At 39.1% G+C, this 25,702-nt stretch overlaps 1 protein-coding gene across 2 annotated transcripts in view; it reads left to right on the top strand.

Annotated features, from left to right (window-relative positions):
• The window catches only part of CAMK4 (calcium/calmodulin dependent protein kinase IV), a 160,906-nt gene that overhangs the window by 93,356 nt on the left and 41,848 nt on the right, over positions 1–25,702 (top strand). For both annotated transcript variants that reach the window (XM_059693925.1, XM_059693924.1), the window contains 2 exons: positions 261–343; positions 17,520–17,592. In XM_059693925.1, coding sequence (XP_059549908.1) covers positions 261–343; positions 17,520–17,592 — 156 coding nt within the window. The remainder of the gene's footprint in view (positions 1–260; positions 344–17,519; positions 17,593–25,702) is intronic.

The raw sequence follows: 25,702 nt of genomic DNA, 5'->3' as shown, positions 1-25,702 counted from the left end.
ATTAGAAAGTGTTTCTAAGGCAGGTATCTTTCATCTGTCAAAAGGAATAATATCAAAACTCAAAAGAACCCTTGAAGAAATGAGGTCACTGATAATAACAACCAGAGAGTGAAAAAAGGCTCCCTGATACTGGCATATGGATCTTTCACTGACAATGATCCAACACATTACTATTAGAGTTTTGTTTTAGCCATAGCTTTAGCTATTTCTTAGAAAGGTGAAAATAAGGAATGTGTGATCATTTTTATATCTTTCTCCAGATAAAACTCAAAGAGATATTTGAAACCCCTACAGAAATCAGTCTGGTCCTGGAACTTGTCACAGGAGGAGAGCTATTTGACAGGTGAGTTGGTTCTGGAAACCCAACCACAGAAAGGCTTTGCTTCTAGTCACCAAAAAAGAATTAAAGGGAAATTTCTCTTGTAATTTTTTATAAGGACACATCATACCAGTTAATAAATTCTACTAAAATAAATATTAAGAGGCGTGTAGAACAAAAGGAGAGTCAAACCTGATAAGATGTAAGTGGATGAAAAGTTGGGATGTTTAGTGAATAAAAAGGGAAGCATATCTATTTACTTTTGCAAAAATTTACTTCCCCAATAAACACAGAATTTCTAAAGTCATAATAAATCTATACTAAACAGTAAGATTTATGACAATATTTTGTAAGAAAACATTAGATAAAAAGTATAGAAAGTTAGATGTGTTATAATTGTATTCTTTATTATGATCCAAAAGCTCTTAAAAATCAATACTCTTCAAATGACTATTTTGAGGCTTACTTTCTCTATTAGGCTCTGTAAAGAGTTCCAAGTTGCAGAGTACAACATGTTCTTCAATAATAACCAATTTTAGTGGTCTGTTCATATGTTCATCACTCAAGACAGAGGTTTGAGGATGGCTGGGAGTGTGCCTAGAAAACTGGTAGAGCATAATAATATAGACAAACTGTTTGTCTAAGAGACACAAGCTTCAAGTCTCCATGGCTTTCCCACCTTCCTCGTCTTCTCAGGAGAATTCCCTGTTTACCCTGATTATCTCTTGGGACCCCTTTGCTGTGTTCATTGGCATAATAAAAAAATAATGAAATTGGAAGAAGTCAAAGGACTGAGTAGGTATATATTAGAAATGGTAAGAAGTTATGCACAGATGTAAAGGTCCTGTTGATTTATAAAATTGGTTTAAGAAGATGTGGGCTATAGACAGAAGACAGAAAAGAGATTGATATATCTGCTGATGTATCCAGGTGCCTAAAGCACAGCAAATTCTCAATAAATATTTGCTAAATGAATGAATGAACGAATGAACAACCATTAAGATGAGTGGACTCTGAGAAGGAAGGTACTTAAAGGGGATAGGTTTGGCGTTAGATGGTTTGGCTCAGTGGATAGAGCATCAGCCTGCGGACTGGAAGTTCCAGGTTCGATTCTAGCCAGGGCACATGCCCGGGTTTTGGTCTTGGTCCCCAGTAGGGGGCATGCAAGAGAAGCAGATCAATGATTTTCATCATTGATGTTTCTCTCGCTCTCTCTCCCTCTCCTTCCTCTCTGAAATCAATAAAAAAATATTTTTAAAAAATAAAGGGGATAAGTTTAGATTGTGTTGGGCGAGGAAGCACTTCTCTCGAGCTTCTAAAAGTAATTATATTGGTTTTCAAAGGTTCTGTTGTAAATGTTATCCAGTGAAGGTTGGGTCATCAAGTAGGAAGGAGCAAAATGGCGCAGCTTGATTGGAGCTACCTGTGTATCTTTAACAGGTGCATAACTTGTTCATTACATATGTTGAAGTTTCCTTAAAATAAGTGCTATGAATGAGCAGACTTTGGGAGTTGTAACATTTTCAGTATATTCATTCATTACCAATAAATGAATCAACTGAGGGAAGTGGGCATCAGTTTTTAAATATATACGTCTTGTGGCAGTTGGCTAGTAGCTATACTTAAGGGACAAATAACTAACTAACCTGATTTGCTTAACTTCTCCGAACCTCAGAACAAATTTGATGCAGTTCTCTGATGCTAAGGAAACTGAGACACTCTGTTCCACTCAGTTCTCGGATCTGACACAGTCTGATCACTCTGATTATATCAGGAAAGTCCTGTTCTAAAACCACCATGTTCCCACGCTTAGTCAAGACTCATCTGGACTAGCTTATTTGAATGTTGCCAAAATTTGCCAATAGCAGCTCCTTTTTTAATACCTCTTTAGCTGACTCTTTCATGAACATATTCCTTCTTTAGGTACATTTAGAGTCTATGTATAGTTAAATCCTGCTGGCTTTGTGGCCATGAGGTCTCTTGAAGGAGAACTCAGAGAGAAGTCTCATGTTCTTTAATTGTAAATAATTGCAGGACAGGGATGTCACACTGAAGCTATTGTCTACCAACAGTGCATATTATTTACCTACCTACCTCTCTTTGTACAAGTTATTTTGGAATCATGAGTTTCTTTCCTTCCTTATGTCCCAACCTTTTTTTCATGAAAGAATTCTGGTTCTCTCATCTTGTAGTCTAGTTGATTTTGATGGGATAGAGTTAATTCAGCTTTAAACAAAAACGAAAAAAACTGAATGCTGGTGATAAATTTCATTTACAGAGAAAATTGATGAAATATTCAGAATTAACAGAATACATCTAAAGAATGGCAGACAGCCAGTAAAGCACTCAACTACTCTATAAACTCTCAGTGGTCTTAGACAGTAGACTGTCTTTCCCCGTTAATATTGTTGTCTACATGTCTGTTGCCATATCTGAGATGAACTTGGTTTCTCCATTATATTACTTAATTCTGCAGTTATCTTTAAAATTGTATCAAGCTGAAAATATATCATTTATTATTATCTATGCATTGTTTTCTTTCTGAGAGTTAAAATCATAATATACTTTCTTTTTCCTTAGGTCAAAAACCAAATTTATTTAATTGTGATGATAAAAATTCATCCCTGGTCTAATAATGGCCTTAATTGTATCTAATGAATGCACTAATGGAGCAATTGATGAAAAGATAATCATGTTAGTACATTATGGGCAAAATGGTTGTATTTTATTAGCAATAAAAGATTTATTTTATGGTGCTTCTAAAAAACTAAACTTAGTAAAAGTCCAAGTGAAATTTTCCATTTCATGTAGACTATAAGCAGTAAATTGCATAGGAATATTGATTAACATTTTTGGAATAAAATCAGTGATTTCGTGTGTACGTCCAAGAAAATCTGGCCCCCAAAAAGACTTCTACAAAATTATGATATAATGTGAAAAAGAAAGTTTCAGAGGTTTTGGTCTTCCATCCTGCTTGGGCTAGTCACTACTCTTAGAAATTTATTGAACATTATAAATAAATTAATTAATCAATTAATAAAATAAAATAATAAATAAATGAGAAGGGGCTAACAGTATATACAGATAAGAACTGGCACAGAAAAGACATGTAATATGATGCTTTGTATTTGCTAGAGGTTGGCCACAGGTTTGGCTATAAGGATTCACATGATAAATGCTGTGATTGAGAAATAAACAGTACATGGGATATAAAATATGGGAGTCTTCTAAATCAGAAATGGCTTCAGGGAGGAATAGAGTCTTTGAGCTGAATCTTAAGTGAGAAATCATAAATCAGCAGGCAAAGGGAAGAGGGAAGGACAAAGTGATGTCCCAAAGCAGGTTGCACTAGTGGGGGATAGGTAGGGAACCTTCGTCTCCATTTTAGAAGCTGTTTGAGACAGGAAGCAAGAAGTTGCTGGATATTTGTCAAATGAGTGATTCAATAAACAGTGGACTCTTGGGCACTTTATATAACGTCTTTGGGTCAGACTTTTATTGTATAGTAGGAGAGAATTGAACTAGAAATCCCTGGTCTCTGTTCCCAGATCTACAATTTGATCTGGCCTTCCCTTTCTCCTGCACTGTCAGCTCCCGGCCAGCACCCACATTGACCCACAGTCTCCTCACTCTCTCCCTACCTTTCAAATTTAACAGGTGGTAATAATACCTTTGAAATTATTTTTTAAATATATGAATTTAATACTCTTTGGGAAAGTTCTTAGAAAAAGCATCAATACAGACCAATGGGCCATCGATGAAATGAGGAAAAGCAGTGAATGAAGCTTATAAAGGAGTGGTAGGTTTTATTGGAAACAGTAGAATTCATTTTAGTGTAATTTTTTTTTGTATGTAACAGCATAATGATGTACTAGCAGTCTTTAAGACTTGGTTCCTAAAACTCATATTATTTGGGGATTTTACCCTTTGTCATTCAGTCTTTTAGTACACATTTTCATAAGAGCGATGTCTTTCTCACATTAACCTACAGTCATCTAATCATAATATCGCCATTTGAAAAAAAGCTGCCATTGGTGGAGAAGGCAGTAGGCTCCCAATGTACGTGCCAGGAAGCCTGAGGCCTCTGGATATGATCAGATTAGAGCTCTTCAGCTGCACTGCCTGTGCTAACTGCCCAGCTGGAGATGTGCTCAATTCAATTTGCAGCAATTAAGGTGACAGAACAAATGCACAGAAGTCGTATTTTAAAGCAGATCCATGGAGAGAACGAGGCATTGCCTGTGTTTTCTCCTACAATTTTAAAATGATGAGAAGGAAAACAACCCCGTTGTGGGGAAGAGTAGCGTATGAGCTAACACAGCAAACTGTGGCAAGAAAAGGCACAGCCTGGAGTAGAAGGCCTGTTGGAGCCACAGAGTCACAGCCTGGAGCCCAGGGAAACACACCTTGATGTGCTGCCTTCCCAGATCTCCAGATGTCGGCTAGACGAGTTAGCGACTCAGGGACCTGAAAGAACTAGGATCCCAAAGCAGCCTTTTGGGTCAGGTTTGTTATTAAAATCATAGGAAAGATTTTGCTTTTAGCACTGAGTCTTCTAACCAAGACCACATGGAACTATGGGAAATTGTGTGGCGTAGCAATGAACTACATAGCCCTGGGTCTTTAAAAATGATCTTAAGATGCTGGTGGCATTGTAACTGCCTTCTTATTATTTTACAAAGCATGAAAAGGAACTTAGTTTATTAAATATGAAGAGAAATACAGCAATAAGTATGTTTAAATATAAAAACAAAAATAACCATAATTATCCTCCTATATTTACAGCTCTAAAAACGCTATCATGATTGAACATTTTATTGCTTCTAAAAATTGAAGGCCTGGTATTTTCTATGTAAAGCTACAAACTCTTTACTGTATATGCATGTTCAATTCATGGGAAACTAAAAAAAAATTTTTCCAGCTAAATTTTAGGTAGGAATTTGTGTTACTTCATGGAACAAAATTACTCTATTTTAATGAATTTGAATCATTTTGATTTTGCTCAAAATACGATTCTAAAAAGGTTTATGTATTACAGTGATATCTAGAAACTATGTGACTCTGACTTTCCTCCTAAGGCCAGTATAACCCTTCCACCTATGGGTTTGGGAAGCATCTATATGATTGTTCTCCCCTGAATCCATGGCCCGTGTACTTCCCAGTTCAGTGCTTTTGTTCCCTATGATAAGGAACATAGGCAAAGAAGTTGTCCAAATGTCCACAGTCTGAAATTTTTCTGGCATCATTTACTTGGTAATTAATATTGACTCCATGAACATTTATTGATTACCTTCTATGAGTAAGTCTTGGAGCTAGGCTCTCTGGGTGATCAAAGCAACAATCTAGTGAGAAACTAAGAAGTTTGCCACCATACCTGTAGAAGGCACTGGCTCAAAACATCTACTGTAGTCATGCTACCTAAATGGAAAGATAAAGATTGCAGAACTCCATTTTCCTTTGCTTGGTCACTAGTATCTTCACTTATCATCTTCGTTCTGAGTGATAAACCTGCATTTGCAACTTGAAAAGTTCATGCTATTGATTTTCCTAGTCAGTCATGGAAGGCCTTGGTGGTAGCGCAACTTATAAAATATTTAAAATTGAATATCTGAGTTCCAGGAACCTAACTCTGTGACACTCTGAAGAAAAATCAACTTGGGAACAAAGTTCCTTTTAGGAGAAGGAGCCTGGAAGAGAAACAGTCGCATTCTGATGGTAGGGCCAAGCTATGGTGTGCAGAATTCACACTGAGATGAGGCAGGGAAGGTGCCTGCATTTTGTGCTCCTGCCCCACATGTTACTCTAGAGACATTTTTGACAACAGAATTAATAAACCCTTCATCCATACAAACCGTAATATAGCATGAATTGCATCTATAATAATGTTTTTGTTAATAAGTTCTCCACTATGTGAGGTCTCATCTGAGGCTTGCAGGTGCAGTACACAGAAGGGACACTAATTACATTTGTGTTGGGTGGTGGTTGTCCCACAAAATCCATATTTAGAGCAAAATGCAGTGGTTAATATAATGGTAGCCAAAGTTTTCAACTTCCTCTGATGCAACAGTCCTTTTCTCCTTCTCTTGTACTTAATTTTAAAATGTTCAGAAAGTATAGTTCAAGAAATTATTTCAATTACATTTTTAGTAGGTAGACTATGAACTCAAACATGAATTCAAGAAAAACGTGTATTCTTGGAAGGAAATATCAGATGAAAATTGATTCTCAAGAACCAATTAATAATAGTCCCCCAAATATTATAATGTATTTTCACATTTTATTTGATCCTGTTGCATAGCAGTTATCTAAGAAACAAAAAAGGGAGAAAAATATTCTATCTTCTCTCCTTTGAAAAGATGAGTTTGTGTTTCTTGACAATATTCTAAATAATTGAATGGAGAAAATAAAATAATTGGATTTTCTGTATCAATATAGTTTTTCTGAATCTTGACAATTATGATCATTGGGAAATCTTTAATTTTTGTCATCATGTTGGGTTCTGCATTTCTCACCCTTAATCCCCTATTGTGAAAACATTTTATAGATTTTAAATTCAACTTTTAACACCAGCTATTTCGAGAACTTACAACTTCTTATGATGTGTCTTGGTGTGGTCCTCTTTGGGTTCCTTTTGTTTGGGGTTCTCTGTGCTTCCTGGACTTATAAGTCTATTTCTTTCACCAGGTAGGGGAAGTTTTCTGTCATTATTTCTTCAAATAGGTTTTCAATATCTTGCCCTCTCTCTTCTTCTGGTACCCCTATAATTCTGATGTTGGTACGTTTGAAGTTGTCCCAGAGGCTCCTTACACTATCTTCATATTTTTGGAATCTTTTTTCTTTTTTCTTTTTCGGTTGGGTCTTTTTTATTTCTTCGTATTTCAAATCTTTGACTTGATTCTTGGGATCCTCTTGTTTGCTGTTGGATCTCTGTATATTATTCTTATTTCAGTCAGTGTATGCTTAATTTCTAGTTGGTCCTTTTTCATATCCTCGAGAATCTCACTAGATTTATCGAGGGCCTCACTAAATTTATCGGCGGTTTCCATAAAATTCTTGAAAAACCTTATAAACGTGGCCTTGAACTCTATATCCAGTCGTTTGCTTTCCTCCATTTCTGTCATTTGTGACCTGTTTCTTTGCGTCCGCATTTTTTATGCTTCCCTGTGTTGGTAGAGTGGTTTTGTGTGCTAGGTGTCCTGTAGGGCTCAGTGGCTCAGCCTCCCCAGTTACCTGAGGTGGACACTCTTGGTGCACCCCCTTGTGGGCTGTGTTCACAGTCTTATTGTAGTTATGCCTTGATTGTTGTAGGATCACTGGGAGGAATTGACCTCCAGGCCAATTGGCAGTGAGAATCAGCTGTGTCTGCAGTGGGAGAACTTCTGTGCTGAAGACACCCTTCTGGGGCAAGACTTGCTTCAGTGGAGATTTGGTGCTCACTGAGTCTGCACCCTGAGTGTGTCCCTTATGGATCTGAGGAGTTGTAATCTGGATGGTCCCCCTCTGACCACTGGGTACACTGGCTCTTGGATCTAAGGAGGTGCTAATTTAGCCTCTGCCTGAGGTTACACAGCAGGAGCTACGAAGAGAACTGCAGATTCCCCTTCCTTTTTTGGAGTTTGGAGGTACCCTGATGAGGCCCAGCTGTGAAGCAATGCAACCTGCTGTGGGGCCTTGGGCCTTCTCTTGGAAGTTCTGGGTCTGTGGCCCCGCTGCAGTTTGTTAGGTAATTTTCAGGTTGCAAAGGGCCGGGGCATTCATATGCAAAAGCCTCTGCCGCAGCCTGGGTGGGGCGGTGTCTCAGGGAATCAAAGGACGCAGCCTGGGTGGGGCGGGGTCTCAGGGAATCAAAGGACGGAGCAAGCAGCTATGGCGGATCCTTAGCCCTGCCCTAAGGGGCCGCGCATCTCAGTGTCCCGGTAATTGCTGCAAGCACCTCTGAGGGAAAGCCGACCTCAAATTCCGAGTTCTGCCCGCTGCCAGACAGTCCAGTTTCTCCCCGTATGAGTCCTGGGTTCCCGGAACTGGAGTTCAGAGCAGTCAGGAGCTTGTGACTCCCTCTCGATTTAAAAAGACAGCTGCGTCCTCAGGTACCAGCCCCTTTCCGTGCGTGCGAGCCTCCGTATCTCTGCACTTTACTTCTGCAGCTCCTCTGGCTCTCAGTGTGGTTTTCTTTCCTTCTAGTTGTGGAATTTCCACTCAGCCAGCTTTCCTGTAGTTCTGGATGCTCTTCATTTTGTCTTTTTTTTTTTTTTTTTTATTGCTTAAAGTATTACAAAGGGTATTACATATGTATCCATTTTATCCCCCCGCCCTAGACAGTCCCCTAGCCTCCCCTATCACCCTGTGTCTTATGTCCATTGGTTATGCTTATATGCATGCATAAAAGTCCTTTAGTTGATCTCTTACCCCCCTACCTCCTGCCCCCCAACCCTCCCTGGCCTTCCCACTGCAGTTTGACAATCTGTTTGAGGCAGCTCTGCCTCTGTATCTATTATTGTTCAAAAGTTTATAATGGTCTCTATTGTCCATGAATGAGTGAGATCATGTGGTATTTTTCCTTTATTGACTGGCTTATTTCACTTAGCATAATGCTCTCCAGTTCCATCCATGACGTTGCAAATGGTAAGAGTTCCTTCCTTTTTACAGCAGCATAGTATTCCATCGTGTAGATGTACCACAGTTTTCTAATCCATTCATCTACTGATGGGCACTTAGGCTGTTTCCAGATCTTAGCTATGGTGAATTGTGCTGCTATGAACATAGGGGTGCATATATCCTTTCTGATTGGTGTTTCTGGTTTCTTGGGATATATTCCTAGAAGTGGGATCACAGGGTCAAATGGGAGTTCCATTTTCAGTTTTTTAAGGAAACTCCATACTGTCTTCCATAGTGGCTGCACCAGTCTGCATTCCCACCAGCAGTGCACAAGTGTTCCTTTTTCTCCACATCCTCTCCAGCACTTGTCGTTTGTTGATTTGTTGATGATAGCCAGTCTGACAGGTGTGAGATGGTACCTCATTGCTGTTTTGATTTGCATCTCTCGGATGATTAGTGACTTTGAGCATGTTTTCATATGTCTCTTGGCTTTCTGAATGTCCTCTTTTGAAAGGTGTCTATTTAGGTCCTTTGCCCATTTTTTGATTGGATTGTTTATCTTCCTTTTGTTAAGTTGTATGAGTTCCCTATAAATTTTGGAGATTAGGCCCTTATCAGATATGTCATTGGCAAATATGTTTTCCCACACAGTGGGTTTTCTCGTTGTTTTGTTGATGGTTTCTTTTGCTGTGCAGAAGCTTTTTATTTTGATGTAGTCCCATTTGTTCATTTTTTCTTTAGTTTCAAGTGCCCTAGGAGCTGTATCAGTGAAGAAATTGCTTCGGCATATGTCTGAGATTTTCTTGCCTTTGGATTCTTCTAGAATTTTTATGGTTTCCTGTCGTACATTTAAGTCCTTTATCCATTTTGAGTTTATTTTTGTGTATGGTGTAAGTTGGTGGTCTAGTTTCATTTTCTTGCATATATCTGTCCAATTTTCCCAACACCATTTATTGAAGAGACTATCTTGGCTCCATTGTATGTTCTTGCCTCCTTTGTCGAATATTAATTGAGCATATTGGTTCGGGCCGATTTCTGGGCTCTCTATTCTATTCCATTGATCTATATGCCTATTCTTGTGCCAGTACCAGGCAGTTTTGAGAACAGTGGCTTTGTAATACAACTTGATATCTGGTATTGAGATCCCACCTACTTTGTTCTTTTTCAGGATTGCTGCAGCTATTCGGGGTCTTTTTTTATTCCAGATGAATTTTTGGAAAGTTCGTTCTAGATCTCTGAAGTATGCTGTTGGTACTTTAATGGGAAGTGCGTTGAATTTATAGATTGCTTTGGGTAGTATGGACATTTTAATGATGTTGATTCTACCAATCCATGAACACGGTATGTTCTTCCATCTGTTTATGTCTTCCTCTATGTCTTTTTTCAACGTCCTGTAGTTTTCTGAGTAGAGGTCTTTTACCTCTTTAGTTAAGTTTATTCCTAGGTAGCTTAGTTTTTTCGGTGCAATGGTAAACGGGATTGTTTTTATAATCTCTCTTTCTGAAAGTTCACTATTGGTGTATAGAAATGCCTCAGATTTCTTGGGGTTAATTTTGTATCCTGCTACATTGCCAAATTCATGTATTAAGTCTAGTAGCTTTTTGATGGAATCTCTAGGGTTTTGTATGTATAATATCATGTCGTCTGCAAATAAGGACAGTTTTACTTCCTCTTTTCCAATTTGGATGCCTTTTATTTCTTCTTCTTGCCGAATTGCAATGGCTAACACTTCCAGTACTATGTTGAACAGGAGTGGTGAGAGGGGGCATCCCTGTCTTGTTCCTGTTCTTAGGGGAAATGGTGTTAGTTTTTGTCCGTTGAGTATGATGTTGGCTGTGGGCCTATCATATATGGCTTTTATTATGTTGAGGCATGATCCTTCTACTCCCACCTTGCTGAGAGTTTTTATCAAAAATGGGTGTTGAATTTTGTCAAATGCTTTTTCTGCATCAATTGATATGACCATGTGGTTTTTTTCTTTCAATTTGTTTATGTGATGTATCACGTTTATTGATTTGCGGATATTGTACCATCCTTGCATCCCTGGGATAAATCCTACTTGGTCATGGTGTATGATCTTTCTGATGTACTGCTGGATCCGATTTGCTAAGATTTTGTTGAGGATTTTGGCATCTATGTTCATGAGGGATATTGGCCTGTAATTCTCTTTCATTGTGTTGTCTTTACCTGGTTTTGGTATTAGGGTGATGCTGGCTTCGTAGAATGAGCTTGGAAGTGTTCCTTCCTCTTGAATTTCTTGTAGTAGTCTGAGGAGGATAGGTTTTAGTTCTTCCTTGAATGTTTGGTAAAACTCCCCTGTGAAGCCGTCTGGTCCTGGGCTTTTGTTTGATGGAAGCTTTTTGATGACTGCTTCAATTTCTTCCATAGTTATTGGCCTGTTGAGATTTTTAGATTCTTCCTGATTGAGTTTTGGAATGCTGTATTTTTCTAGGAATTTGTCCATTTCCTCCAGGTTGTCTAGTTTGTTGGAGTAAAGCTGTCCATAGTATTTTTTAACAATCATTTGTATTTCTGTGGGGTCTGTTGTTATTTCGCCTCTATCGTTTCTGATTTTATTTATTTGGGTCCTCTCTCTCTGCTTCTTGGTGAGTCTGGCTAGAGGTTTATCAATCTTGTTTATCCTTTCAAAGAACCAGCTCTTGGTTTCATTGATTTTCTGTATTGTTTTTTTGGTCTCTATGTCATTTATTTCTGCTCTAATCTTTATTATCTCCTTCCTTCTGCTCACTCTGGGGTTTTCTTGTTGCTCTCTTTCTAATTCTTTGAGTTGTAGAGTTAGATGATTTACTACCATTTTTTCTTGTTTTTTGAGATAGGCCTGTAGAGCTATAAACTTCCCTCTCAGGACTGCTTTCAATGTGTCCCATAGGTTTTGGATTGTTGTGTTTTCATTGTCATTAGTTTCCAGGATGTTTTTAATTTCTTCTTTGATCTCATTGGTAACCCAATCAATATTTAATAGCATGCTATTCAGCTTCCAGGTGTTTGAGTATTTTGGGTTGTTTTTATTGTAGTTTATTTCTAATATTATGCCATCGTGGTCTGCGAAGATGCTTTTTATGATTTCAATCTTCTTGAATTTGGGGATATTTTGCTTGTGACCCAATATGTGGTCTATTTTTGAATATGTCCCATGAGCACCTGAGAAGAACGTATATTCTCTGGCTTTGGGGTGAAGTGTTCTGAAGATGTCTATTAAGTCCATCTGATCTAGTGAGTCATTTAGGATTGCTGTATCTTTGCTGATTGTTTGTCTATAGGACTTATCCAGTGCTGTCAATGGTGTATTAAAGTCCCCTACTATGATTGTATTGTTGTCGATCTCTCCTTTGATATTTTCCAGGAGTTTTTTTATGAATTTGGGTGCTCCTACATTGGGTGCGTATATGTTTACCAGGGTTATATCTTCTTGTTGTATTGATCCCTTTAGTATTATGAAGTGGCCTTCCTTATCTCTTGTTAAGGCCTTCACTTTGAGGTCTATTTTGTCCGATATAAGTATTGCTACCCCAGCTTTCTTTTCCTTTCCATTTGCCTGAAAGATATTTTTCCATCCTTTCACTTTCAGTCTGTGTGAGTCCCTTCTAATGAGGTGGGTTTCTTGTAGACAGCAGATGTATGGGTCATGTTTTTTTATCCATTCAGCCACTCGATGTCTTTTGGTTGGAGCATTTAGTCCGTTTACGTTTAAAGTTATTATTGAAAGGTACTTGTTTGTAGCCATTTCTTTTTTTGTGTGGCTGTTTTCTTTCTGAGCTTTTTATTTCTTCTTTTTATACCAGTCCCTTTAGCATTCCTTGCATTGCTGGCTTGGTGGTGACAAACTCCCTTAGTCTTTTTTTGTCTGTGAAGCTTCTTATTTCCCCTTCAAGTTTGAATGATAGCCTTGCTGGATAGAGTATTCTTGGATTCAGTCCTTTGCTTTGCATCACTTTGTAAATTTCAGTCCATTCTTTTCTGGCCTGATGTGTTTCTGTTGAGAAGTCATTTGACAATCTAATGGGAGATCCCTTGTATGTAACTTTCCGTCTCTCTCTTGCAGCCTGTAAGATTCTCTCTTTGTCCTGAACATTTGCCATGGTGATTATGATGTGTCTTGGTGTGGGTCTTTTCGGGTTCACCTTGTTTGGGACTCTCTGGGCTTGTGTGACTTTTTTCTTCCCCACCTCAGGAAAGTTTTCTGATATTATTTCTTCGAGTAGGTTTTCTAATCCTTGTTCATCCTTCTGTTGTTCTGGTACTCCTATTATTCGTATGTTGTTTCGTTTCATGTTGTCCCAAAGCTCCCTTAGGCTCTCCTCCTGTCTTTTAATTTTTTTCTCCAATTGCAGTACATTTTGGGTGTGTTTTGCTTCCTTGTCTTCTAATTCACTTATTCGGTCCTCCGCTTCTCCTAGTCTACTGTTGATACTTTCAATGGAGTTTTTCATTGCAGCTATATCACTCTTCATTTCTTCTTGGGTCTTACTTAGGTTGTTGATTTTTTCATCTGTTTCTTCTAGCTTCTTCCATATGTTATCGATTTTTTCATCTGTTTCTTCTAGCTTCTTCCATATGTTATCGATTTTTTCATCTGTTTCTTCTTGCTTCTTGCAGAGGTTGTCGATTTTTTCCTCCATCCGGTTTATGCACTCTAGGATCCTTATTCTGAATTCTTTATCTGTCATGTTGCATGCCTCTGTATTACTTAGCTGCTTTTCTGGAGAGTCCTCCTTCTCTTTCCTTTGGGGGTTTCTTTGTCTACCCATGTTTGATCTCACTGACATATCTAGACGTTGAGTTGTTCAGTGGTTGCTCCCTTGGTGGCAGTGACTCCTTGGTCTGTGGTTGCTCTTCGGGCGGTTGCGGTAGCAGCTGCTCTTCAGTTGTCAGCAGCTCCTCTGGTGGGTGCTGTTCACAGCTGTGGTGGCTCTTCCGGCTGGTGGGGCGAGGTTTCACGTATAGCTGCTGTTCCTCAGCAGAGGATGAGGTGCTCAGGAGGTTGCTGTTGCTTGGATCTGCTGCGTTGATTTAAAGGCACAAAATACAACACAACAAGGCACCACGTACCAGGCACTATACACAAATATATTCATGATATTAATAACCCCAATTAAAGGTGACCACCTGAATTAAGAGAATTAGGGGATAAGGAAGAAGGAAGAGAAAAAGATAAAAGAGAAAAAGGAAAAGAAAAGTAGGGACCAAAAAAAAAGGGAGTGCAAAAATGAAATTGGGAAAAAGGAAGGGGGAAAATAAAAGCGAGAAACGAAAAAAAGAAAAAAAAAAAAAAAGAGCGAAAAGAGAGAATGAAGTGGAAGAGGGAAGAGACTTTTTATATGAGGAGAATACTCCTATAGAACAGCCATTAATCCCAACAAATTCCAGCAACAGATCCCTGGATATGAATGCAAACTAGAAACAACCAATAATATAACGATGAAAATAGAATGGTGAACACTAATCCCAAAATAAAATAAAGAAAAAAATAAAATGGCACTTTAAAAAATGGTAAAATGGTAGCAGTAATAATATTGGTTAAAAATAAGAAGGTAGTAATTAAAAGGGTAAAATCAGGTGATGGAAAAAGAAGAAAAGAAAGAAAAAAAGAAAAAAAAAAGAACAGAAAAAAAATGAATGAAAAAAAAAATTGGTTTCTTAGTTTAAAAGTGAAAAAAGAAAAAAAAATTGCAGTAGTGAAGGTCCTTCGTTTCTTCTATTCTTCAGTGTGGCTCGCCTTAGACCTTCCAGGTATTCAGGAGAGTGTTGAGTTTCCCTGCGATATAATGTTCCTCTGTGTTGTAAACCACAGTCCTTATTTTAAAGCATGCCGCATTTATTTCCCAGACTGCCTTATTTTGTTTTTAGCAAAGAGTCAGTTATTGGTTCAGCATCTGGGTGGCAGTGTTCTGGGGTTGGCCTCTGAGGCTATAGGGCCTCTCTGTCCAGTGGAAGTTCACTGCCCAGAGCTGACTGCGTAGTAGTTAGTTACCGGCGCTATGTTGTTGCTGGGATTGAAAATCCCCCTATAGGCCAGACCCTGTTAACTCCCAGGGACTGATCAGGTTATCTTAATCCTTGATCTCGTACCGGGTGGAATCTGGGTGTGGCTGTGCTCCTTGCCTGGGGGCTGGGGGGAGGAGACTCCCTCTCACGAGCGGGTGGCTGCCCCAGCCCCTGGCTCTGGGGTGTCTCAGCACTCAATTCACTACCACCTCTCCCGGCTCCCCCTCTTTCCCCAGTCTCTCCCCAGATTCCACTCCTCAGCACACTCTCCCTCTCTTCAGCACAGGTGAGTGTCTGTATCCGAGATGTCCCATGAACAGGATTCAGTGAAAACAAACAAACAAACAAACACCGGCCGGCCGCGGAAACGGGGAAGGCTTGGTTTCTGTAAGCTTCTTCTCTTACCGGGACTGTATGGTCAGGTCAGCTCTTCAGGCTGCCCCCTTTAGGCTCAGTCCTCCGTGATCACAGAACCCAGCTCTCAATTTCCCTGGCGGTGCCAGGAATCCCGCGGTTCTCCTTTCCCCCCGTCAGGGGCTGTGCCTGTCCCAGGGGACTCGGCTGTCTGCCACGCGGTCTCCCTCCGACTCTCTGGGCTCAGAGGTCTGGCAAACTTTCCTGCCCAAATCCCTGGTTTTTTTTACCTTACCAGGGGAGTTCTGCTCTTCCCGGCTGTAAACCCTCTCACCAGCTGAGCAATTTCGCCAATTCGGTGTGAGTGTTACTAGCTACAGCTGCTCGCTCCATTTGCTCCGGGACACGACCTGGGACACGTCTGCCTATATGGCCGCCATCTTGGTTCTTCATTTTGTCTTTATGTTGTTTTTTTTGAAGTTGTTGTGGGAGGCAGCGATTTCCCGGTGTTTATGACGCCATCTTAGTTTCTCCACAACTTCTTGCTAATTTCTTTTTCAAAAAGGAAGATAGTTTCTGAAAAATAACTATACTATTTGAGGAATCAATGATCTAAAACAAATTTCAGTCCAAAATTATGAAAATTGGTTGTTTTGTCTCTTTATGTTTTGAGTTGATCTTTTTCATGTCTTTACTACTAACTTTTTATTAGCTAATAACATCTTATGCAAGTTGCTAATCTACAATGCCATCTCCAAAATGTGTTTTCTCTTGAAATTTTGGTAAGATAAAAAGTAATTTAAGAATAGACAGAGACACTAGGACAGAAAAAACAAAAACTCACAGACAACATAACCAAACCTGGTGACGAGGTATCCCCATGAAGCCTAACGTACAAGTGAGTGAGGAAAAAATGACAAGCCCAAGAGCCCCTTGGTTTTAGCATCTACGTCAGAGGAAGCCAAGGTTAACAAGAGGTCATGTGACCTAAGAGTGGCAGAACCCTCAAATTTCTAAAATCTCCAAATTATTGGGAAGCAGGATGGGCCAATACAAGGAAAGCAGCTGAAATCCATTTTGCCATTCGAATTTCTGAGAAGTGTAAAGACTGGATCCACATAAGGTCTGAAGTGACTAATGCATTCAAAGGTCCTGTGAACTCCTGAAATTAATAACTGACACCACTTAAGAAAAAGCCCAATATTTAGGAGAAACTGCTAGGGAGAAACTCCAATAATCAGAGTAGAGATGGTAGAGGCAAGGGAATGAAGTTCCAGATAGAGGAGATCTCAGAAAGTATGAGATCATACTTTTAATGCTTCATGAAAAAACAAAAACAAAACACAAAACACAGAAGGTCAAAAGCCATGAAGCTAGAAAAAATAGCCTGGCCCACCTCTCTGTCAGAAGGGTGAAGGGGGAAAGGAGACACAAACCTCCAGTTGTAAAAAATAAAACAAGTCATGGGGATGTAGTGTACAGTGTGGGGACAATCGTCGATACCATCGTATTAACTTTGCACAGTGACAGATGGTCCCAGACTTGTGGTGATCACATTGTAAGGAATATAAACGTCAAATCACTATGTTGTACACCTGAAACTAATAAAATATTGTTTGTTAACTACAATTTTTAAAAAGCAAATCAATTTGGCTTAAACATAAACAGCAAGAGAGAGGTGTCTCACTTAAAATTCTAATATAAAATGATTATAAGAGCACAGAAAATAAGCAGAAAAAGTTTCCTTTAGGCAGTGAAAGCATGCCAGGAGGATGTGCCCATGGTATGGCTAAAACTCTAGCTCAATATTGCAAAATAAACTAAAATTAAGAAAATTATAGAAGAATCATGTAAATCAAAAGTTGAAAAACATTTATATGTGTATAAATGCACAACCCAATGAAGAAAACCAAAGTAATGGAAGAAAATAAATTTAAAACATTCCTGAAAGTACAGAAATGTTTGATGTCATATTGTCAACTTGGTATATGCTTATAATGATTCACAATACAAAGTTTAAAAATAAAAATAAAAATTTGTCCTCTTTATTTTTATAATGTTAATAGAAAATGAATATCTTTTATTTTCTTAAATAAACCCAAAGGTTTCTAAAGTGCCAATTTATGGAAGTTTTTTTCCTGGTGTTAGGGTAGCCTGTTGTAATTATTTGGATGCATCCTCTTTAACAGTAATATAACTAACTTCTTTTAGCATCCACTCAACTGAGCGCATGTGTGTTTTTTAGGATTGTGGAAAAGGGATATTACAGTGAACGAGATGCTGCAGATGCTGTTAAACAAATCCTGGAGGCCGTTGCTGTAAGTATGAAGTGACAGCTGTAGTGCAACTCCTGGTAATATCTTCCTTCCTTTTCTAGAATCTTACTGAAGAGGTATGTATCTGTGACAAGCCATAAAATTTACAGCAAAACCATGTGAAGTATTTGTGAGAAAATATGTTCAATAAATTTATATTTTCTATTGATTACTCAGACTCTTAAAGATGCAGCCCATCCATGTAATGCCATATGTTTGTTGAAATATTTTCTATTCTATTATTATGAAATCACATCAGACTTTGGTGCCTATAGTTGTTATTTTCTTTCTCTCTCTCTTTTCAATTTATTTTTTGTTTCTTGAGTTTGTTCCTTTATTGTTTTTGTTGTTTGTTAGGAAAGGGGAAGAAGGTTGAATGTGATAAATATAGACCTTGGAGCATAGAGATTATTGATTTTTCTTTCAAGACAAAGAATGAGTGAATTAGAAGGAAAAATACTGACAATTTTGTTGAAGTGAGAAATAGAAGTTAATATTTTAAAGTGGAATAAAGTTTTATAAGTTAATGATGGAAACATGCACACACATTTACAAAATATAGATTTTTGAAAAGCTTGTTTGGATTGAATTAATAAGGAAATATTTGAGATAAAACTAACTCCACTGGTAAGGAAAATTTCCCATATGTTAAATGGTATCTAATACATGCTAACTAAGACACTTTGGTGACTCATTTATTGAATATAAAGTAAGAACAAATTCTTCTCTGAACAAACAGGATGGGGCTCAAGGGGAGATATTGATCAAGATCAGTTAGAGACAGATCTATATGAAATATACCCCAAATTAAGATCTTTTCTGTTTTTCAGTCAGTTCTCCAATTAAAATCATTATTCAGTATCTTGAGAAATCAGCTGCAGTGACTCAAGCACACATCTTGTGAATTTCACCTACAACCAAAATGGGAAGGAGGGGGCAGGAAAGGCAGAGAGGAAGGACAGAAAGACCCTGGAACCTAAGTAACTTCTATACCAATGACAAAAGGCAAAAACAGCCTTCACTGTCTTTGCATAGGGCTCCTAGAAAGAGGGGATCTCTGGTCTAACCAAATCCATTACTGAGTTATCAACACCAAGTTCAACCGGCTTTATAGCCCAGTCTTTCCAAATTATCGCTTCCTATAAAAGTGTTTTGGTCTTTTGCTCTGGTGGGAGATAAAAAGTTTGAATTGGGGGTGGATAAAAGCTGGAGAGGATGCCATAGAATTGTACTCTCTAAATATACAATGCAGCTCCTGATTATGTGAATATTGAATATCAGATTCACCTTTTCACCATACCCAAAAGAATCACTTCATTCCATTTTTTTATCAGTCATAGTATACTTACCACCCCTGGTTTCCTAAGCTTGCCAACTAAAGAATGATTTTTAACTCTTCCATTACCTTAGCACCTCACCTTCACCTTCCCAGCTTCGGATGAATTTTCCTTCAAATTGTCCATAAACCTAATCTTGCCTCATATCATGCTATGACTATTACTGGCATGCCTTTTCAAAAACAAACAAACAAAAAAATCACTTCTACTTCCTTCCAGTTCTTTAATTAAAGAAGTCTAGAATCCTCTTTTGCATTGTTGTTACTTTGTCACTTCTGAATTCGATAATGACAGTCTTATGCTTTCATTAAATACTAATTTTAAAACTTCATTTTTCATTGCTATATACTATAGATTATCTGTTCAAGTAAACTTGCTGGCAGCGGTACACTGTCACTTTGCCAAACTCTGGCCGGCAGCTGGGGTGTCAGTTAAGAGTAGTTTGGGAGTCAAATAGAGATGGTTCAGTTTCTAGATGCGAGCTTGGGCCCCTCACTAAACACCTCTGTGCTCAGTTCCGTCATGTAAAATAGGCATAGCATTCCACCTACCAGGGTTGTGGAAAAGACTGATGAGGTAGGTATGGAAGCCATAGCAATGTTCAAAAGAGAGGGAAAAGAAAATAGGCCACTTCAGAGTCAGTACATTCATCTAAAGATGTATTAAATGTTGTTATTCTGTATATACATACCTACTTTCCAGCTAAGTACTAAAACACACACACACAAAAAAACAATGTGCTCAGTAAATATTTACTGAACAAATAAATGAAAACAGTTCAAAATAGAAATAGGCATGATCCTATATTTTATCTCTCTAGAGGATGGCACATTTACTGAAACATCCTTACTATCATTTTTCTACTCATCTCATATGAAACAAAGTTAAATAATTTGCTTCCATTCATCAGATTATTTTCTGCTCCCTTACCATCAATTAATTATCTTCCTGCCATTCTAAACTCACCTTTTTCAATATGTTCTTTCTGGCTTCCTCCACCCATTCAGATCAGCTCTGGATTCTTCTTGCTTATCCGAATGGGCATGCTTCAATCTAGTTATACCTTGAGTAGCTGACTGGGAGAACATTCTTCTCATTCAATGAATGAGAAATGGATGCTTTGAGCATCAACATTTTCCACCTATTGGAGTTACCAATTAATAAATAAAAGGTCCCCCAACTGGGATGCCCCAGAGGGGTGTCCTACATAGAACAGAGGGACTAGAGTTCCTAGAAATCTATTCCAGGTCTGCAAAGATAGACTGTTATTTATAAATTTAAAACAAAAATTGTAATTTTTCCTACTCACAAAACTGCACCAAGCTCCAGTTTAAGAAGTAGTTACCACATTCAAGTAGAGCATTCATTGAAAGAAGTCTTATACAAAATCAAATTTTCTCTGATTGCTGCAACTAAGGGTTAAGTTAGAGAAAAATTTAAAGTCATTTCTCTAAGTGTTTCACAGGTAGAAAGCAAGCAATTTAAACTTGTGAGAAGTGGCTGACATTTATAAAATAGTTTATTGTCAACTACATAGCTATAGATAGCTATAAAAAATAGGACAGCTGGGAACTCAAAGTAATCAGTGATATGTCTCACATTGCCTCTGGATTACACACTTTTAAGGCCGGTTTTTGAAAGCACAGAAGCTGAAAACTTAAAGATTGAAATATCCCTGGGAAATATGTTGCAGGCATAATTATATCCCTTAGGTAACAAGTCTTGCAGTCCTTTTCTTCCTTCCTACTTCATCCCAATTCTTACCCCAAATATTTCACAGTATTAATTGACTGTGTTCTTGCTTCTTTGGCTTTTTAGCTTTAAATAGCATTTTTGAAACTTTTTGAAGTAAATTTGGAAGATATTTCCCCCTAACTAATTCATTCAGTTAGTCTTTGAGGTAAAGGTCCTTAATCCTTCTTGAGTGTTCTATCTTCCTGAAATGAATTCCAGGTGGTCCCAAGTTAAAGTGTCTAGGCCAATGGTCGGCAAACTCATTAGTCAACAGAGCTAAATATCAACAATACAACGATTGAAATTTCTTTTGAGAGCCAAATTTTTTAACCTTAAATTATATAGGTAGGTACATTGTTATTAACTTAATTAGGGTACTCCTAAGGTTTAGGAAGAGCCACATTCAAGGGGCCAAAGAGCTGCATGTGGCTTGCGAGCTGCAGTTTGCCGACCACGAGTCTAGGCCAATGCAAGCATTCTGGAAGGGTCATTGTGTCCTCGTGGGTCATAAAGGGCAATGCACACCTTTACGCCCTCCTTTTCCATGTACTTATAAAGATAACCAGGGAATATTCCATCTCCTCTGACGTCTCCTACTGTTACCACACAGCCAGTCCTTTCCTTATCACCACTGGTAGCCTACTGTTTCTCTATTTCCAAAAAAAATCACTGTCCCTCTTTTTCCCACCCCCACTGCCACCTTCCCTCTTTTCCTAGCTATGTTTGTCTTGGGTGTGTTTTAACTTCAAAGCCAGGACTTAAGAGCCTAGAGGAATTTGTACACAGAGAGTATACCCTGAATTTAATAAAATACAAGGAAATGGTTGAAAATGATTAAATATGTCTGCTATGCCAGCACAGATATTTTTGGTTAGAATTGTTTTTAAAAATTGTAATGATGTGGGTGAAGAATTGCAAACAAAACCATCTAGTCCTTTAAAGTTAGGGAAACCCATATGGTATCTGAACAATGAAGAAACATGGTAAATGAACAAGATTACGGGGATGCAGAAAACGGATGAAATAGTACAGGCTGCTTTTGGTGAAAAATTTAAAAACCTGTAACCACCCCCTCAGAAAAAAAAGAACAGACTTAACCTATTAGAGGATCATTGATAAAGAATCAATGACTAGGTATTAAAGACCTGGAAAGGAGAAGGGGGACACTGAAATAAGGTATTGTGGGGCTTCAGGAGGCAGTCTCCCCTTGGGCTGGGGAAATGGGGAAGACGCTGAGATGATTAAAACCTGTCAGACTAAGGGAAGTGCTCTATAGACTCGCTGCTTGTCTGGTGCTAGTATCTCATTCTGAGCTCAGAGGAATTTGCCCACGGAGCTGCCGCTCAAACCTTTGAAAATGGTGTCCTAGCCAGCCATGCGAATGTTGCTGAGGAGGGACACTGGGATTGGTTCTATGAGCATTGGAATAACTAAAAACTGGCATCAACATCTGCTACAGAATGATGTGCTACTGCAGCATGAAAAATGGTTTCTAGGGTGCACGGGGAGAACAAGCAGAAAGACAGATTCAGGAAGCAAATGGGATGGAGCAAGCCTCTCCATGCTCTCCCAGCCTCCTGCTCTCTCCCTGGTCCCCTCCCATGGCAGCGCCAAACAGGGGGCCAACAGGAAGTGTGGCTTGTAATTCCAGTGCCAGTTTCACAAAGTACATTATAGAATGGTGAGTTTAAAGTGTAGAGACAGTACTTTAATAAATGGCACAGGAAGTTATTTGAAAACAAAAATCTCAAAGTTTCTGTTTCTACTTAAAGAGTTTTCTAACATGTTCACAATCTTAACTAATGTGCATGAAATGGTTCTGGAACAAAGAAGATATACATGCTGAAATGAAATCAAAACAAGTATGGCAACATTAAAATAAGTTACTATCTATATTTAGTACTGAGCACTAAGCTTGATAACATTTATGGGTTTAATACACACACACACACATTATTGAACTTTACATTACTTGATACATTTAAGTCATCTTCCATTTGACCTCTCATTTCTTGCTGGCAGAACCAATCTACCTTTATAAAAATGGAAAATACCAGGACTTTCCCCAGCCTTCCTTGCAGCTGGGCAGGGGCACATGACCTGGTCCTCACAGATGAGTTCTAATGGGCAGTCTGCTTATGAGTTGTGGGAAAAGTTTGCCCCCTTAATAAAAGGAGACCCAGGCGAGGAAAGACCATTTCCCTTTTTCACGGGCATTGTTGCATCTGCATTTGATGCCAGAAACTGCTTTGGTTGTATTCTAATTATGAAGAGAAGCATAACTGTGTTAAATAAGGCAGAGAAAAAATAGACACGATTGGAATTCTCCTCCTACTTTATATCTCACAGAAGATGATAAATTTCTTAATATTTCTGCCACTTTAAATTGTAAATCCTGTTACTTAAAGCAATAAGATACTGAACTTGTTCTTGAATGAACTTTTGAGTGTATACTAGTAATGATTCTGTGGTCAGAGCATGTGTGTAATTTTCTTTCCATCGAGCCATAACATGGTCACACTCATAGATAAAAAGATTCTGGTACCACAAATTTCTAAAAACTGAATTTTACCGACTAGCAAATGCACACCCACACACTGGAAAGTCAGGATTAAGTGTGATTTGAAGGCACAATGAGGTCGAAGGTTATTAGCAATAAGCTTGCTTCTGACACCTGTGCTTTGTTATTGTGAATATTGTTCCTGCTTGGCTCCACTTATTGTCAATAAAAAGAATCTGAGAGTTCAATTAAGTAATAAGAGACTAGAATATAAAATGTGGGGGTTTTGTTCTTTGTTTTAACTTTTTCAGTTACTATGGTATTTGCATTTCTTTCTGGGAGGATTCTGTCTCTTGTTACTCACATCTGAACATGGATCTCTGGAAGACGGAGAGTAATGCAAAGCTCAAAGCATTCGAACATTATAAGGATACTTTAACCAACAGAAAGTATTGCTTATTTATTCTCATTAAGAGTTGAGAGATCACAGTTATCAGAGAAGCAATAACAAACAGTTCTGTTAATGTTGTAATATTTTCATATTCAAACAAAATAAAGTAGACAAGTGGCTCATTCCAAACAGATATTTTATCAGAAAAAAAAAAGAATCTGGAACAAAGAAGATATACATGCTGAAAATTATAACTTAATTTTAAAAAATTGGAGGTCTAAATTCTTAGGAAAGGGTATCTTTCTCATTAAGTGTTTCTGTACATCATTATTGGCAAGAGTAATGATATCAAAAGTTTATCAAATTCTATCACTTCTCGGCCTTTTGGCTACAATCAAGTGAAATTTTGTCTAAGTTGCATTCTCTTTTTTTGATTCCCAGAAGAACCACAATAAATTCTTGAGCATATGTCAGAAGTTTCCAATTGCTATACAAAAAATATGTCAATTATTACATTCTAAATGGCTTTCGTTGCTTTAGGGTTTTGTAACCCTCAGTTCAACCATTAACTGATTCTCTGGTATGCACCAGAATCTTGGATACAGAGATGAAGTAGTTCACCAGATTTTAGGGCAGATAGACATATATGAGCACATGGCTTTGAGATCACATATGTGAACCAATTAATACATTTTGCAGATTCAAAGGTATTAGAGAGGGTGAACGATATTTAGTATGTCAGAAAAACCTTGCCAAAGGAAGTTATATCTGAGTTGTGTTTTGAAATAAAAATTGTTTGATAGGCAGCCAATATGAAAGAAAAGGAATCCTAGGAAGACTCCCTTTCTCCCACACATTTTTAGGAAACATAATAGACTAAAGGTACAAAGGCACAGATACGGATAGTGAAGCACACCTGGCGAGAACGGGGGCTTGAGAGAGGCAGGGACCTGTCCTGAGGGCTACATGCCTAGTGAGAGAGGTTCACGTGATTCTGAAGAGGAGACCCAGAGCGACGTTTGCTGTAGGACCTTTACCCTGATGGCTGCATGAAGTCCCAAAGCAGCGAGGCCAGTGAGGCGGCCCGCAGGACTGGCAGACAGACACGCGCTCAGGTCCTTTACAGTCGGCCTCATTTGGGCACCGTTTACACCCCCAGGCTCGTGAAGTCAATACGTCCGACACTGCCATATGTCGGGAGAGTGTGAAGAGCCACTTGAGCAACACCCTGGTGTTATCCTGGAAGATGAGGATGGGCACACGTGTTAACAAAGAAAATGGGCAGGCGACCAGCGACCCAGCCAGAGAGCAGAGGCTGCCCGGTGTCCTGGCGATGACCCCAAGGCCAGACTGGGGCAGAGGGTCCAGGAAGAAAGGGAAGGGACCTGGGAACCCTCATTCCCCATTCACTTCCCAGGACACACACACTGACCCCAGGGCTCCCCTGTGGACCCTGACCTTGGGAACTGCTACCCATCTGAGTAGCGGGTGGTCATCCTAAGGCCAGCACCCCAGACAGGGCCCCCTGCAGCCCCTGCCCTGAATAGGGGCTTACAAGGGGGAGGTAGGGCAGACACCCAGACCTCATTCAAAGTGAGAGGACTATTCTAACGGTGAAGTCTGTGAGGCAACAGGGTCCTGTATTCAGGGAGCCCCAGTTGGAGGGGTAAGGTGGAGGTAGAGGCCCGTGCTGGGCTGTGAATCGGCAACCTCTAGCCAGGTCTCCCTTTTTAGACAGGCCAAAGAGCAACCCCACCTATTCTCTAGGATGGAGGTCCCAGCTGCCTCCATTACCCAGCCTCCCTTGCAGCTAGATGCAGTCATGTGTCTAAGTTCTGGATCACAAAACGTAAGTAGAAGTGTGCTGTGGGACTTCCAGGGATGCCTTTTATGCTCTGGAACATGGAGGCGATAGCTGAGCTCAAGCAGCCATTGTGGGGCCATGAGGATACTGGTCAACCCTAGGGACTAACAGAGAGCTGGAGGGACCCAGCTTCCACAGCTGTGGAGCCGACACCAGCCCCTGATGTCCACCAGCCCCTGAACATGTTTAGTGTGAAAGAAAAATAATTTTACTTGGAAAAAATAAAAGAGGATATGAAAATGTCCAATCAAAAGATGAAAAGCATCTGAAGAGACACGGTTTGTGAT

Source organism: Myotis daubentonii, chromosome 4 (assembly GCF_963259705.1).
Source record: "Myotis daubentonii chromosome 4, mMyoDau2.1, whole genome shotgun sequence".
NCBI lineage: Eukaryota > Metazoa > Chordata > Mammalia > Chiroptera > Vespertilionidae > Myotis > Myotis daubentonii.
The sequence above is the reverse complement of the archived record's forward strand: the minus strand, read 5'-3'. Positions and strand labels throughout refer to the sequence as shown.